The 15,555-nt window shown below is 41.1% G+C and overlaps 1 protein-coding gene across 1 annotated transcript in view; it reads left to right on the top strand.

The window, feature by feature from the left end:
- Positions 1-15,555, top strand: part of URB1 (URB1 ribosome biogenesis homolog) — a 46,276-nt gene that overhangs the window by 20,649 nt on the left and 10,072 nt on the right. Inside the window, exons 17-30 of the mRNA XM_027449198.3 lie at positions 302-440; positions 1,498-1,668; positions 2,742-2,938; positions 3,255-3,479; positions 3,776-3,955; positions 4,769-5,624; positions 6,371-6,572; positions 6,665-6,842; positions 7,619-7,677; positions 8,409-8,602; positions 9,805-9,915; positions 10,004-10,067; positions 11,856-12,027; positions 12,615-12,717. Of these exons, the coding sequence (XP_027304999.3) occupies positions 302-440; positions 1,498-1,668; positions 2,742-2,938; positions 3,255-3,479; positions 3,776-3,955; positions 4,769-5,624; positions 6,371-6,572; positions 6,665-6,842; positions 7,619-7,677; positions 8,409-8,602; positions 9,805-9,915; positions 10,004-10,067; positions 11,856-12,027; positions 12,615-12,717 (2,851 nt within the window). The remainder of the gene's footprint in view (positions 1-301; positions 441-1,497; positions 1,669-2,741; positions 2,939-3,254; positions 3,480-3,775; positions 3,956-4,768; positions 5,625-6,370; positions 6,573-6,664; positions 6,843-7,618; positions 7,678-8,408; positions 8,603-9,804; positions 9,916-10,003; positions 10,068-11,855; positions 12,028-12,614; positions 12,718-15,555) is intronic.

Below are 15,555 nucleotides of genomic sequence, written 5' to 3'. Positions count from 1 at the left end.
GTTTACTTTGCAGGATGTTAAATGCCCAGTGCTTCCTTTCCATAACAGCTTCCCCTGGGATTCAGTCTGTGGTAGCACTTCGGCTGCAAAATTGCAGAGGACCTTTCATTTTCCACCGGGCACAAGTCCAACGTGCAGTGGTAACCACAGGCAGATTCCCTCAGAAGCATATGGGAATTGTTCTCCTAAAACCTCCCTAGCTTCCAAGAGCTTTTAGCCCATAGTCTGTCTTAACAAATCATGGTTTCTGTGGACTTACTAGCCTATGCACTTACATTTATCTCTCAACCTTTGTTAACAGATCCTGCTGAAACTTGTGACGAACCCCTATCCATATACAGATAAAGCGGCAGACGTTGTCCAGGAGGCCAGCATGCTCCAAGTTAATATGTTTAAGCAAGACTCTGATAACGTCAGCATCCCCATCTCTCACATTGATGGTATGTGGCGATCCCCTCAACAACAGGGTGCTCTGGGACTTTGTGCTAAATCTTCTAGCTGTAGTCAAGCAAACTGAAGAGTGATAACCATAGAATTCTTGCTTCAGTATATATTTGTAGGAGTTAGGCTTCTGGCTATATTTAGTATCAAAAGTAGAAGTCTGAACTGCAAAGTTACGTCTTTGCCCAACAAAGTAATTTCTGATGCAGCTATGGTTTTCTAGCAGTATTTTAAATCTCTCTTCAGGGTCCTGCAGCAGCATTTTCTGACTAAAATGAAAGCTATTACATTTCCTCCCCTGGGACTGCTCATCTCCGTTCATCCGTGAGGAGAGGGTTGGGGTGCACAAGGAGCTTTCTAACTAACGTGGCTGGAATTTTGCTGCCCATGCTGTCAGGGACCAGTCACAGTACTACTGCAGGCAAAATCAAAATTCTGCAGATGTGGACAGTTAGCCAGCTTACCATGTGCTAGCTGTTCTGCTCTAACTGTCCATGCGTAGGTTTTTGCAGTACATAAATTTAAGATAATTGAGGTACTTGAACACTCAGACCCAGACTGATCAGGTGCCTTAAGTTGGCTCTATTACCAGCCACAGAATACATGGTAACACTATTTTCATATGTTCAATCTCTTGTTAACTCTTTCATGACCAAGATTTGGTTCTGTGTCTATACCAAGCTGAAAAGCTCTTCAAGGACTGCCAGGCTGTTCTTTTTATAGGGAAGTAGCTGCTCCCTTTCTACTTGCCCATACATGTTTCCTGTCACCGTGATGATCTGGTAGTCGTTAGCTCATGCAATCGTGGTTTTAGCAGCTGATGCACCTCTTCTCTTCCCTTCGGTCAGCAGAACAGTGGTGTTAAATGGCAAACCCTGAAATTGAGCACTGTAAGAATGATTTTTGTTAGACAAATGTGTCTTTTGTCCTGTCTTTTATCCCTTTTCTGCTTTGGGTATTCAGAAGCAGCCTCGTTTTCCTGAAGTGTTGGATTATACTTCCATTGGTACCTACTTAGGCTGAATCCTCTGCTTATACTTTTTCTGCACACCATAGATGTCCTTGATATGGTGGATGTCCTAGTTGAGGATAGTGATGGCCTAGATGAAGAAATCGGGTTCACTTTAAATGAAGATACCATTATCCAAACATTTCCGTTCAGTGCTGTTGTCCCTGCTGCGTTAGAAGCCAGGAATAAACTGCTGCTTCAGGCTGAAACTGAAACAGGTACAAACTTTTTTGTTTATCTGTATCATTCATGGGAGTGGCGAGTGGAAGTGGGATTGTTCTTACCCAGTGAGCTCCACAAAACTTTTTATTATTACCATTGCCAGCAGAAAGAGGTACATTTCCATGGTTTTCCTTGTTCAGGAGAGGCTTATGAGGTGGGTCCTTCTCTCCTGACCCTAGATAAGCTCTTCCTTGGTTCCTGGAGTAGGAAAAGAAGTGGAAATGTGGGCACTTCATAAACTACCATTAAAATGTAGGGAGCTCTTATTGTGGGAGAGCAAACTGTCTAGGTGAGAGCAAGAGAGCTGACCTTTCCCAGGTGAGGTGCAGGGAACTGGAGGAAACAAATAATCTCAGGCCAGACAAGAAAACCCTTTACAGAAGGGACTGAGGAGCAGTGCAGAGTGTCCCTGCATGGATAATCTTGGCCTGAGACAGCTGTGCTTCAGTAACAGTGTTTAAACACAGGATATGTGGATCCTGACAGGAGGGTGGTTTCAATGGCTGGAGGCAGAAAGGATTTGGTGAAGTCACAGGGGGAGCTGTTGGCTTGAGAGCAGGCTTTGCTAGCCTTCACCTCATTGAGTCCAATGTATATCTGGCTGTTGAATAGCTTCTGAAGTGGAACTTTGACAGTTCTGAAATAAAATCCTCCAAATTTAACTAGTGTGTGTTAACCTAAGTGTATTCCCTCCAGTACAAATCAGTTCTGCTCTTATGTAGTGCTGGGCTGGAGTCATTACCCATGAAAATGCAGGCAAGTTTAGCACAATGCAGTAAGGACAGAGTAAGTTTTATGCTTGTCTGGGAGGAAATAGGCCCATCTGAGCATGTATTTTGAAGTAGGGTGATTATTTACTTTGCCAAGGACTACTACAGATACCTCAGTGAAGTTGGAACACTTGTCTGGCTTGTCAAAAACACCTTTTAATCCTATTCAGTACTTTTAAAAATAATGCTTTAAGGCTTGTTGTCCGGGTCTCAAGGAAAGAGGGTTGCCTTAGTGCATGTGTGTGTGTTTATGCAGATTACTTCAGAGGTGTCTTTTTTTTTTTATTTTGCCTTTCCAGGAGCACACATCGTAGAGTATCTTGTTGCTGTTTTCACTGACCTTCTGCACTCTCAGAGAGATGCCCTCTCCCTCTGCTTGATGTTCCAGCTGTATGATAAAGATCTGCAGTCCCTGAAAGTTTCTAAATATCCTCAACTCTACCAATTTAACCAGTACTATAATCTCTGGATACCCCAGCAAGTTCAGGAACCCGTGGTATGGAATACCTGCAGTTACTTGAATGCTTGAGCCAGTATAACAAAAAAGCCCACAGTGTATAAAGGTTACATTTTCTTTGCAAAGTGCATTTACATTCAGCTAATCATGACTGCTTGATCCCATTGGGGGACGCAAATGCATTTAAGGGTATTTCTCTAACTACAGGAGAGGTCTTTGCTGTGGCTGGGAAGTGAAGCCAGAGCACAAGGGTCCTACCCTGGATTGTCAATCCAGGACACAAAACAGGTAGCTAAAGAAACTTTAGGTAATATTCACCTTTAATTTTCTCCTATTTTTTTTTCCTTTTAAACAGTTTAAAAAATGCAAAGAGGCATGCAAAGAACCTGCTCTGGCCCCGGATTCTGTGTTTGCAACTGTGCTAAAGCAGGCCTATGCAAGAGGAAGCAGTACCTTGCTGGAAGATGATATCCAGACAAAATTAAGAGACTTGGCTTCCCAGCTCCCATCTGAACAGCTTGTATTAGGAGTAAAGCATGTGTTGCTGTACCTGAAATCCACAGTGGAGGACTTTGGCAATGTAAGAGTGATGTGTTGTGATAGCACTGTGGGTTTAAGAAGCCTTTTTGGAGATAAAATTCATTGGCCTGTGTTATATTAGAAGTCACACTTCCAATACTTACAGATGAAAATCTATAAGTATTTGTCTAGCACCCTGAGAATTTTCTTAAAATTAAGTTTCTACAGCGGGGAATTCCTTCCCCCGGAAAGGTTGTCATCTGGGAAGTTCTTAATTTGTTCTGTTACATGTTAGATAATTGTCTTTGTCTCCATCTTCCTCTCTTCTCAAGTTCTAAGATGTCTGTGTTTTCACAGCTTAGTAAAACTTCTGGTCCCAGCCTTGTTGACTTCTTTTTGGACCTGCTGAGCAGCTTGTTGTGCCGGGGAAATGAGATAGAGCTGGGTAATCAGCAGAAACAAAAAGAGCATCAGAATGCATCAGATCTCTTTATGGATGAGGAATCTCTGATTACAGAGGAGTCTTCAGATGACAAGGTACAGAACCCATTGATATATGGCCCAGAAGCTTACCTGGTAGTAAACTTTGATTTGATTTATTCATCCATAAGTTTTACTGAACTGTTTATTAAAGCAAATCATCTGAGATTTGAATGATATTTTAGCACAGATTTTGTTGATACATTGTCACCAATCACCAGAGCATGAAATTGGCTAATGAACAGAGACAGAGAACAGGGAAACTCTTCTGGATCAGGCTTTGTGAGTGCTGTGACTTGATAAGTCTTGAGGACTTCTGGGATTTCAGTTAGGATTAAAGTGTGTCTGTTACATGATCTCTGTATAAGGGCTCAAATAGGATTTTGCTGCTTTGTGGAAGCTTACTACAGCTTTTACCAGGCCTTCAGAAGGGCAGGGAATGAACAGGACATCATATACTATATTTCACAGAGGTGTATTGAATGGAAACAGGTTAATGCAGAGAGTTGCTGGTAAGGTCTGGGAGAAAGATGTAGGGAAAAGTTAATTTTTCTTTCCTTTCATACGTTCTATGGATTTTTAGAGATTAGGATAGGATTGTATCAACAAAGAAACAGTTTTTCCCTTGGAAATGTGTTTAGATGTGGAAAATGCTCAGTGAAGGCATACCCCCCACATCACAGATGTTAGAAGAATTGTAATACTATGCCTGTATTTCATTAATATTTTTATCTTCTGACCAGTTAATAGGCAATTTCATGTCCAGTTACTGTAATAAACATGTTCTGGAAGATGGGCAGATAATACGATTTTCTTTTTCTATATCTGTAATCATCCATTCAGTAATGTTGTTGTAACCATTTGTTACAGACCCTAGAAGATATGCTCATGCTGATTTTCAAGCATCCTACGCTGGAGAGTTGGTTCCTGGCTTTAGAACAACGTTCTCTTCCTCAGCACAGTTTAAACCCCGTCACTGTGAAACTCCTGTCAGCTCATGTAAATTCTGGTGTGCTCCAGCTGTTGAAGACAGGTGCCCCAATGTTGCAGAGCATGGATAACGTACATGTGTTATTGAAATATTTTGAAGCAATTGGGAAAAGTGTCTTGAAAGAGCTACACGCTGTGGGGAAAGGAGGAAAACAGGTCTCTCCCAAGAGGTCTCACCAGCTGGAGGCTCTTCAGGAATTACATGTGTACATGTCTGCAGCTCAGCTGAAGGAGATCACTTTAACCATGCTGCAGCTTCCTGAGATGATCTTGACTACTCAGAAATCTGAAAAATCCCCTAAAAAAGGAAAGCAGCTGAGTTTGTATGGACAAATTTTGGTGCAGCTCCTCACAGAGAGCTACCAAAGGCAACCCCAACGAGGAGAACTACTGCTATCAACAGAGCACATTAAAGCTTTGGGGATATTGATGTCAGCATCAGCCAGTAAAGACCTGGAGAAAGTTTTCCTTCATGCTCTCCAAAGCGAGCCAGTATTTGCACACATGGTCACTGTAGAGGTGCATGTTTACTGCCTTAACCAGGGGTCAGAAACCTGCCTTGCCATTGTGGGCACGCTGATAAAGCACTGCAGAACTCACCTGCTGCAGTTCGAGCTGTGGTGTCTAAGCTGTGACACTGAAAAGTACCTGAGGAAGAACATGGAGAGCTTTCTTCCACTCATTAATACGTATTTGCAATGCAGAGACCAGTGTGGTTTCACCCGACCCTCCACAGGTAAAGCCACAACTCATCCCTGTTTTGATTCAGAAGGCCAAATTCTCAGTGTAAGCTCTTCTGGCCTTAAAATCTTGGATCCTCTGCACAACAAGTAGAGCTCATAGAAGTTAATTACATCTAATTATTCTTTTTTTTTTTTTTTTTTTTAAAACACTTTCCCAATATAAAAAGTAAAGGACTGTAGTGAAGCTTTGATGTTAGACTGAAGCAAAGTGCTATTTCGGTTGCTGTTGCCTGGTTTTCTCTTTTGAAACCCTTAATACTTAGCACATGTGAAAAATCTCTCATGTTTTCCTATGTGGTTTGGTGTAGGAAGTATAGGAAACCGCTAGCAAACCGAGTTGATTTATAAGGTACTTGTTAGGTGTCTGTTGACGTGAGATAAAAATTCCTACAAGTCCATGGGCAGAGAGAACTGGTAAGGATTTCATCCTTGCTGATAAGCAAGGACAAGGCTTTTTATTGTGAAGTTGTCCCCCTTTTGAATTTTTCCATGTTTTTTATGTAGTTTTCCCATGTTTAATATGTCAGCTGTGTAGCAAGTGGTTATCTGCTGTATATACAAAGTACTTTCTAGTGATGCTATTACAGAGTGCACTTCTCTGTAGCACTTTAGCAGATACTGTGGTATAACAGTTAGAAACTAAGTAATCTGGGGCTTGATTAGAGAATTAATTTGGAATTTTTGTAATTAAAAATCTGTTGTTGCTTAACACGCTCTGTGAAATCTGTGCCCCCTCCAGTTGTCTCAGCTGTTATACCTGTCCTGAGAAAAGCTCTGTGGAAAGAGCTCTCCAGTGTATTTCAAGACACCGAAACATCACACGAGGTCACTCTGAAACTGCAAGTTCTTTCCAAGTTGTTGCCATCTGCAGAAAGCAAAGGGCTGCGAAAGCTTATTGACCAGCTTCCTGCTGCTCTGGAGAAAGCAGGAAATAACGAGAGGTAAGCAAATCCAGTTGTCCTGTTCCATGACTAAATTTGTGTCATAAAGCATTGTGGTAGATATGTATGAATGCAAGTCTGTGTTTCCACAGTTGGATGGTGGCAGATGCTGTATCTAGAGTGCTTGAAAACTCTGAAGAGCTGAATTCCTGGAGGAGAAGCCTGTTAGCAGCCTGCATGAAGGGATTAATTGCCATGTACAACAACAATAAAGAGGAAAGCAAGCAAGAAGTGGAAAGGTCAATGCTGCTGAGGCTAGAAGAATTGCTGGTGAGGCTTCTTATGTCCACTGCCGGCATCCAAAATTGTGACTGTGTGGATATATGTTACAGTGCTTTTGTATTTGTGTCTTGGGTTTTATTTTTTGTTTCAGAGATTATGGCTTCTGTGGGCTTTTAATAGCTTGTACAGACTTAATTTTGTCCTGCCAGACCTTTATGCAAATCAGTTTTGAGTTGTTCTTGATGATAGCTTTCTGCTAACAGTGCTCTTTGAAAATCAGTGTTCGAGGTGTTGTGGAGTTGAAAACCGAAGGCTGCTGATGGATGTTTTAAAGAAAAACATAAAGAGCGACAAGAGAGGTGTGCTTCTGACAAGACCCACATGCCATGCCTTCTGAACTCAATGGCAGAAACGCAACTGAGTGATCATAAAGCACACCTACTCGATCATTCCCTCTGTACTGCTGTATTTTTTTTAATTGGGTAGGGTAAGCAAATCCTTGTAGGACGTAAAAATTGAAGGTCTCTCCAGGCAGCCTTTGACCTCTTTCTGGTGGTTCGGTTTTTTGGTACCTAGAGACCAGCTTGCTCTTTAATTACATACAGCCAGTATGCTTCCTTTCTCCCAGGCCCAACAAAACCAGACTTGCAGTTTCATTTGAACCAGGATTGTTGTGTCCAAGGGTTTTCTTCCCTGTTATCCTTTGATTGTCCCACCTAAGTGTTTGGCTTGCCTGTTTTTAGTGTGTACATGAAACAAATTGCTGGTTCTGTAGAAATTCTACATGCTAAATGTAAATATCTTTTTGTATACTGCATGCACAGCGCTTTGTTGAAGAAGTGGACCCAGATGACTGGTACAACCTTGTGAAGACGGGACTCAAGTAAGTGATTTTGAGAAGCACCAAAGATGCTGTTCTGTTCATTTGGCCTTGTCCTACTTATATTGGAAACACGCCGTCTCCGTTGAATTCACCCAAATTTGATGCTCCTTGCTTCTCATGCTTTTATGCCAATAAAAGCTCAACCACTGTCCTGGTGGGAGCCTGAACCTGCACTGCTGCAGGCAGATTTGTGTTTTGTGCTCTGGTTTGTGTAACTGACGTGGCTGACTAGGTAGCTGGACTGGCTTCTTTTCAACTGGCATGAAGAAGCTTTATGCCCATATATCTCGTTTTAATTTGAGGTATTTCTTGAATTCAGTTCATATGAAAACAGAATCGGATCTTTCGCTTTAAATGTGAACCATTTAAATATAAGAAGTCAAAGGAAGTGGGTAGTTCAGGATAATCTTAACTTCTGTGTAGGTAGAAGTGTTAATATGAAGGGTTGCTGTCTGAAGGGTTAGTCTGAAAAATTCTCATTCCTTGTTAAGCTCATTGCAGCTACAAGTGTGACTGTGTCCTGACCCTGTTTCCTTTTGATAAATAAGATACTAGTAAGAATTCATTCAAAATGGCTAAGGGGAAGATGTGCATATTTTCATTTTTTAAAAATTTCGTGTGGTTTTATTAAATTTGCTTTCATTGAAAAGTTCTGAGTTCTTAAACATTTTTTTTCAAGCAGCTTTCCTTTTGGTTGGGGTATGACTGTTCTGTGATCTTTGCTTCTAAAGGTACCGCTACAGAGATGAAGCGTTTTTGAAAGTCTTGAACATTGCTATTCAGTTATTATACAAGGAAGAATCCTCACTTAGTCAGAGATTAGTCAAGCTCTCCAAACTTCACATGATGGTCACGCAGCACTCTCTATTTTTGTCAGCCATGCTAAGGTCAAGAGAAGAAGATGGCACGAACATCCAGACAAGAGGTATCTTTTTTTTTCTTCTTCCTTCCCTTTAACTATATTTAGTAATCTTGTCTTTCTCACATTATATTCTACCCATCCAGTAACCTATCCACCTACATATATTTGCAGAGCTATTAAACAATTGCAGAATATTAGCGTTTAGTTTTATATCCTACCTCTATTTTGTAGGTGCCAGTTTTAAACAACTCTTACATTTTATAAAACTGCTGCTAAGGTGTTTTTTTTAATCCTGTTGAAATCTCAAATTGATTTTTTTGGTTTCTGTGAAGCTGTTAGTGTAAGATCACTGAAGCACTTAGAGGTTCCGTTAGAAACGTGTGATGGAAGACCTTTAAATAGGTTAACACGAAGTTTTAAGTTCATTCTACAAGTTACATCTAAAATGTTAATTTAATCCATGTATATTTGATGTTCCTCATGAAAGTTTGAGCTTTCCTTCCATAAGCAATGTGAATTGGGTCCTAGTCCCTGCATAGGATTGGCTTTATTTCTTTGTCTCTGCCAACTGAAGTACTGCCTGACCTTGGGCCAGGCATTTAACCTACATACACCTCAGTTTTTCCCACTGTACAGCACTTTGTGATTCGGTGATTGAAGGACCTGTATAAGGGTAGGCAATTCTCAGGGCAAATCTTGATAAATTTTGTGTATATCAGTGAGCAACAGGTAAACAACTTCAAAGTTCTAAATCACCTGAAAAGAGCAAAAAGCTCTTATGAAGTGACAAATTTAGTTGAAATTAAAAGTAATTAATAGATTTTGCTGCATCCTGTATGCGTTTCACCATCTGAATGTATTTATGTAGAGCATGGAGATGGATTATTTGAGGCTAACTTCAGTAATTAAGAAACTTGGTGTCAAGAGCATGTTCGTTTAGGCCCTTGTCTTTATGATCTATTTTGTTTTGATTATTTTATATTCCTGTAGATGTAGCATTTAGGAAATAGCATTTGTTTGTCTTGGAAATATTGTTTTTAACTTCTTCAACACATTTTTTTTGCCTTGGATTGAATGCCTTCTGATCATCCTCTGGTGTAGTCATGGAAATGTGGTGTTTTGCTGTTTATAGAGCTAGATCTTTATTTGAAATGCATAATTATGTGTGCACATACATTTAGAGAGCATATATGTGTGTGTGCATTTCTGTGCAAACCATCTAACTGAGGGAGCAGCAAACCTAAGCCTGTGTGTGTTTATTTCAGAGGCCTTGGTGGATATACTGCTGACAGTTGTGAAACTGAGCCCTTCTGTCTGTGAGAGCAGTCACCTTGCTGTGTTGTTGGGTGCCTACGGGGCTACGCTGAGTACTGTAGGTATGTCAGCCTGGGAAAGGTATTTCCTACCAGATCTGTTTTTCATCTTCATAGGTGACTGACTTTGGATTTTGTTTTTGTTTTTTAGATCAGAAGATACTGCTACTGCTTCAGTTGTATGAGAAGAATAATCAAAGTCTCATAAAGTCCGGGTGAGTTGACCACCTTCCTTTGTTTGACTAATTATCTGCAAATAAGCAGCCTCAGAATTGTCGTTTTTCCAGGGTCTTATTTTTAACTGAGATAAACAGTGAGCAAGGTCAGACCTGGAGGTGAACGTTGCTTTTGGAAACATTTTTCTTATGGACTGATAAAATATAATACCTATGTTGCCCAGACTTTTGGACAAAAAGATCGGTGTGTGAGTGTCTGCAGGGTCAGTGATGGGATTTCAATTTCAGTAGTGCCTCTGTCACTATAGTAAGAGCCTACTGTGGGGATTTCATCACAAGCAAAGGTGAAAACAGAAATTGTTAATGTAGAACTCCTTCCCTGTTCTCTTGGGATACAGGACTTGCTACTCAGCACAACCATTGCCCTTTTTGATGCCATTGCCCTTGTGTGCACAGCATTCTGTTACGGTGCTTTGCTGGAGAGGGGAGGAATATGCCAGTGGAGGAGTGATGTGTAAGCTCTTGCATAAACATGTGTAGTTAGATTTGGGCTCCTAGCATGGTATGAATGCCTTGTCTGATACTACTCTGGACTGGAGCTCTCATTATTGTGCAGTCTTGGAATACACCAATGTGCTTCTTAATAGAGAATCATGTCTTGTATAAAAAATCCTACTCAGGCCCTTTGTACAATCAGTCCACAGGGAAGTCAGCTGCGGTTAGTTCTTACAGATGCTGATGCTTTTGTTCTGCTTTGCTCAAATGCACTTTTCTGTCTTTGAGGTATGGGCAGAAATATTAACAGCTGTGCAAGAGTGCAAGCTCTGGCAGTTGGAGCAGGACTGGACTCTGAATTATGAAGCTAATTTCCTTCCCTAGCTTTGTCCAAGAGTATAGATGATCCTTGCAGCCAGTGATGGGGGATAGTACATGAAGGTTCTCGTTAGCAGGGAATTGAAGTGGCTTCCAGAAGTAAGGACTTTGGCAACAGCTGTGTGCTGCATAAATCTTCACTGAAAGTGTTTGCAAATGGGAGGGTGTTAAGATAGGAGGAGACTATTTTCAGAGGTAATTAGGGCCCCAAACTTTTCTAGCCTTTTTAAAGGAGGAACAATTTTGTACGGTATCCTGAAGTGAATTGGTAGCCAGACACTTGGCTAGACCTGATCCCAGCACTGAAGTGTTTGAGTAGAGAGCACATTCAGGAAAAGTAAATACCCAGTAGAGTCCAGCTTGTGCTACAGATGGGAGCCTTCAGGTTCTGGATGATAAGAAGCCTAACAGCCATCCCTCTGGTTGCCTTGCTGACAGAGAAGCATGATGTTGGCAGTACCCATGTAGTAAATAACAATATCGATAGCACTTTAATCACAATAGCAAAATAAGTGGGATATAAGGGGCAATTCAGAGGAGGAGAGTAAGGAGTTTTGTTTTATTGAAGCACTGTGATGCTGTTTTGAAATGTAAGTCGCATTTGAGACAACTTTCTCTGACCAGATCTTTTTCACTGTATTTTCATGCAGCTGCTATCATATTTAAGCTATAAATGCAGGTAAGTTAAAAAGCCTTTTTTGTGAGAATGTAAGTTCTGACTTGGATTAACAGGTTAGGAAATAGTTAATGAGACACCCTCAGACTGAATTTGAAAAGCTTTGAGATGGATGAAAAAGGTGTTGCCAGGGAAACTAGTTCTGGTTTCAAGTTCTCACATGTTAATGAGTACAAGTGAAGGGAAATTTTAAATACTAATTTATAGCCTCTGTAATTGCTTTTTGCTCAGTGCTATCAGCCTGTTGACTAATGTCTTTACTTTTAACAATGTTTAAGAAACCTGCTGTGGGGTCCAGCTGCTGTGGAGCATCACAAGACTTGCAAGAGTCTAGGGAAGTCACTATGGCAGCAGCCAACCATGGAGGAGATTCTGTGTCTGCTGGATCGAGAAAAGATGATGAAGACAGTTCTGTCTTTCCCTCAGCATCGCCATCTTCTGCCATCAGAGGTGCTGTGGTTCAAACTGCTGAATTACCTTCTTTTGCTGTAGAAAAAGAACCTTTAAGTTAGTCCTTTCTTTTTTTGCATTCATATAATATCTTGCAATTTGTTTGCCTCAGGAGTGGCGTTAAAATTAATAAAAGGGCTGGCATTAGAGCACTTTACTCAATGTGTTTTCTTTTTGTCTGAAATTAAACATTATATTGTAACTCATTTGAAAAATAAATAAATATGCCACATCTTGTCTGTAGGTGTAATTGTGGAGCATTGCAAAGATTGCCATGTATAAATGAAATCAAAATTTGACTTCTTAACAGTTGTTCAATTTGACTGTGCCAGGTTTGGCTGACAGTGGGCTTTTTAGTCTTTCATATAGTTTTATAACACCTTTCTGTATCTCTTCTGTTGGTTTTGGAACCCTGATGGTGAAAGCCAACTATAAAATGAAGAGTGTCTTGGTCTGTGTTGCATTAGATTTTACACGGTTTAGTATTTGCTGCTGCATAACGGGATGAAGTGCTTGGGGCACTTCGAAACCAAGCACTGGAAAACAGTGTCATTGTTTACACAATCTTGGTTTGGATTTGGTTTCAGGAGTTGGAAGAGTCACTGTATAGAGATGAAAATGTCAAGAGTCTCGATGACTTCTATGATCCTTGTTTTCTACTTCAGCTCTTCAGTGAATTGACCAGACCAGGTAAAGTGAATGCTCCTCTTTGATATTTTATTTAATTATTTTTACTCTGCTGTGGGAGCTGCATGGCTCCATCTGTAGCTCTGTTATTCAAAGTCTAAGGGATAATACTTCAAAGAAATCATGTGCCTTGTTCTGGGGAGAGAAAATATATACATCCTTTAACCATCTACTGAATTGCATTGTAATTTTAAGAATGGCTTAAAAAGTAACTGGACATAATTACTGTTAAAGTCCTTTTTTTTTTTTTTAAAGCAATTTTCTAAATAGGGTTATCTTTCTAGTGGAACTTAGGTACTCGGGTAGGTACAGCAGTACAGCATGCTAACCAATTTTTTTTCAGAAGACTAGGTGTTCCTTTGTATCTCTTTCAAATATAGTTGGCTAACCCTGTGTAGAGGGAGTGATCTGCTTAATATGATGAGAGATTTTTAAACTGGAACTAAAAACAGCTTAGGAGAGTTAAAAACTAGACAAAGATTTGTATTCTGTTATCTATGGAATATCATTCTGTACAGCACAGTACAATTATAATGTAAAATGAACCAGTAGAGAATATCCTCTGCTGGAAGGTTGTATACTTTCTGGTGCTTGTGTAGAGCTGTATCCTGTGCCAGTTTTGGTGTCACAGAAACATGATGAGCAAAAAAGGCATTGGAGAGTTGGTGCCTTCTGCAGGTGCACATGGTGCCCCACCTGCAATTGATAGGAATGCTCTGAAATGGGGCTGCCTTGTGGCTGAATTTTTAGGAGCAATAATCACCTACTTTCAGCCATGTTCTCAACGGGAGCTGGGCAGAGACAAGACAGGTTGGAGAACATGCCCTGCAGCGTTCAGAGGAGTGCTCTGGGCACAAGGTGGAAGCTGCCCTTCGTGAGGAAGGATGAGGTGGTTTCTTAACCAGAGAGACTTTCTGTGAGGGATGCTGAGAGAAACGACTGGAGGTGTGACCTGATACAGGCTGTACTTATTTTATAGGGAAACTTCAGCCAATTAATTTTCCATCAGACAGATGTGTGGGGCCACTGTGTATCATGAACATGCCTGTGCTTATTAGCTTTGGAAAATCTGATACGATCTACACGGTGCTTGAAAACCGTTTGCTTAGCCTCACTTTCCTTGTTTGACATGACTGCTGTGCATATGGACATCCCTGCTGTTGTTCACATGCAGCTGCCTGTTTGGAGATCAAAGTGAGGCAACTATAAGGAATTTCCTAACCAGCGCCCTCTCTGTGTTGATTGTGGCTAACCACCGTGTAGTTAGACTGGATTTTGCTTTCCACAATAATAACATCACGAGCAATTAGTAGTGAAATCAAACTGAGTCTTACTTTGTTCACCTAAACCCTTATAGTATGGTACTTGTTTTGTGTGTTCTTAGCATTTATTTAGGTATAGTTCCAGTCTGCTCTTTATAATTTCATGTTCTAATTTACTGAGGAAAAAATACCAAAGCTACAAGGTATTTTGCAGTAGGGTGGATTTTAGGCAATCCAGTTAATGCTGGGTTTGGGATTGTTAGTGATGAAGAGCATGAGCAAGCCAGGCTCTCTTGGACCTATGTGTAATAGCTGAAAAAGTGCATAATGCTGTCACTGGCCACCAGTTTAATTGGTGGCAGGGATGAGGTGATGTGTTGGTGGTACAGTCACACAGCGAGGACAGCTACAAAACAGCAGCAGCAGGGCTGAGGGAGCTCGCGCAGGAGGAGCCCTTAGCCTTAGCCCTCAGCATAGGCTGAGTGGTAAACTGGGGTGGGGAAAAACACTTCTCTGAATCACTCCACACCCAGTGAGAGTCTGTGTCCTAAGAGGGGCATTTTTAGAGGGCACAAATGATTTGTGAGCTGGAGTCCCGTGGTGCTCCTACATCATGTCAGCTGCTTTTGGAATCCCCAATTCTTTATTTATTCGCTCTTTGTACTGGCTGCACAGTGTCCTGCACAGATGTTATATAACTGCTGAACTTATAAACACAGACTTAGGGCACAGTGTTTAATGCTCAGTGAGTAAAAACTAAGTCTGGAGTTGGGCTGATAGCAAGTTCTATCTAACTTTAGCTCTGATAAGCATCTTGTGGAAAGCTTTTCCATCATGATTCTCAAGGTACTTTAAACAGACATAGAATTAGCTTTTTTCTTTTTTTTTTTTTTTTTTAATAATAGCTTGTTATTTTAGCTTAGTTAGTTTTTGAGCACACTCTCGAAGGTCAGCTGGATGGAAAATATTTCCAGTGCGTGTTTGCAGTGGAAGAAACTTTTCTAAATAAATCTCTCTGTGAGCAGCTTGAACTTTACTGCTGTAGTAAGGACCTTGGACTTCTCTGTGATATCACTGCATGGAATTATTCACGTTTTCCATTTACGTGCTGTTACACGCTCCTTTTGGCGGTTGGGTGTTGTCCTTGCCCAGTTCCTGAAAGGAGAGGGAGGTGGAGCTTTATCTGTACGAGCTCTGGTGAGATGAGAGGAGTGCCATCCTAACAAACCAGGCATCTTTTTGCTCCCTAGGAGAATGGCTGAGCTGTTTTTGAACTACGACAGTTAAAGTGGATGTGCTTTAGTGAGGAGCGGTGCAGGGAAGTGTACAGTAATTCCTAGTACTGAAATAATTGCTAAAACCACTTACTGAAAAGACCTGGTACTGCACTTCAGTGATGCTTTTGCATTGGCCATGTCAAAGCTTGCTGGGTGGGAGGCAGTGCAGGGAGGCGGAGACCTGTCCCCTAACTAGAGGAGCTGGGTGTGAAACTGCCAGGCAGAGAGAGGAGGAGGAGTTCTGGCAGCAGGGAAATAGCCCAGCTGCTGCTGCGGGGGCATAAATAATCTGTGATTTTTAT

This window comes from Anas platyrhynchos, chromosome 1, assembly GCF_047663525.1.
Source record: "Anas platyrhynchos isolate ZD024472 breed Pekin duck chromosome 1, IASCAAS_PekinDuck_T2T, whole genome shotgun sequence".
Taxonomy (NCBI): domain Eukaryota; kingdom Metazoa; phylum Chordata; class Aves; order Anseriformes; family Anatidae; genus Anas; species Anas platyrhynchos.
Note: the sequence above shows the minus strand (reverse complement) of the source record. Positions and strands in the feature narration are given on the sequence as shown.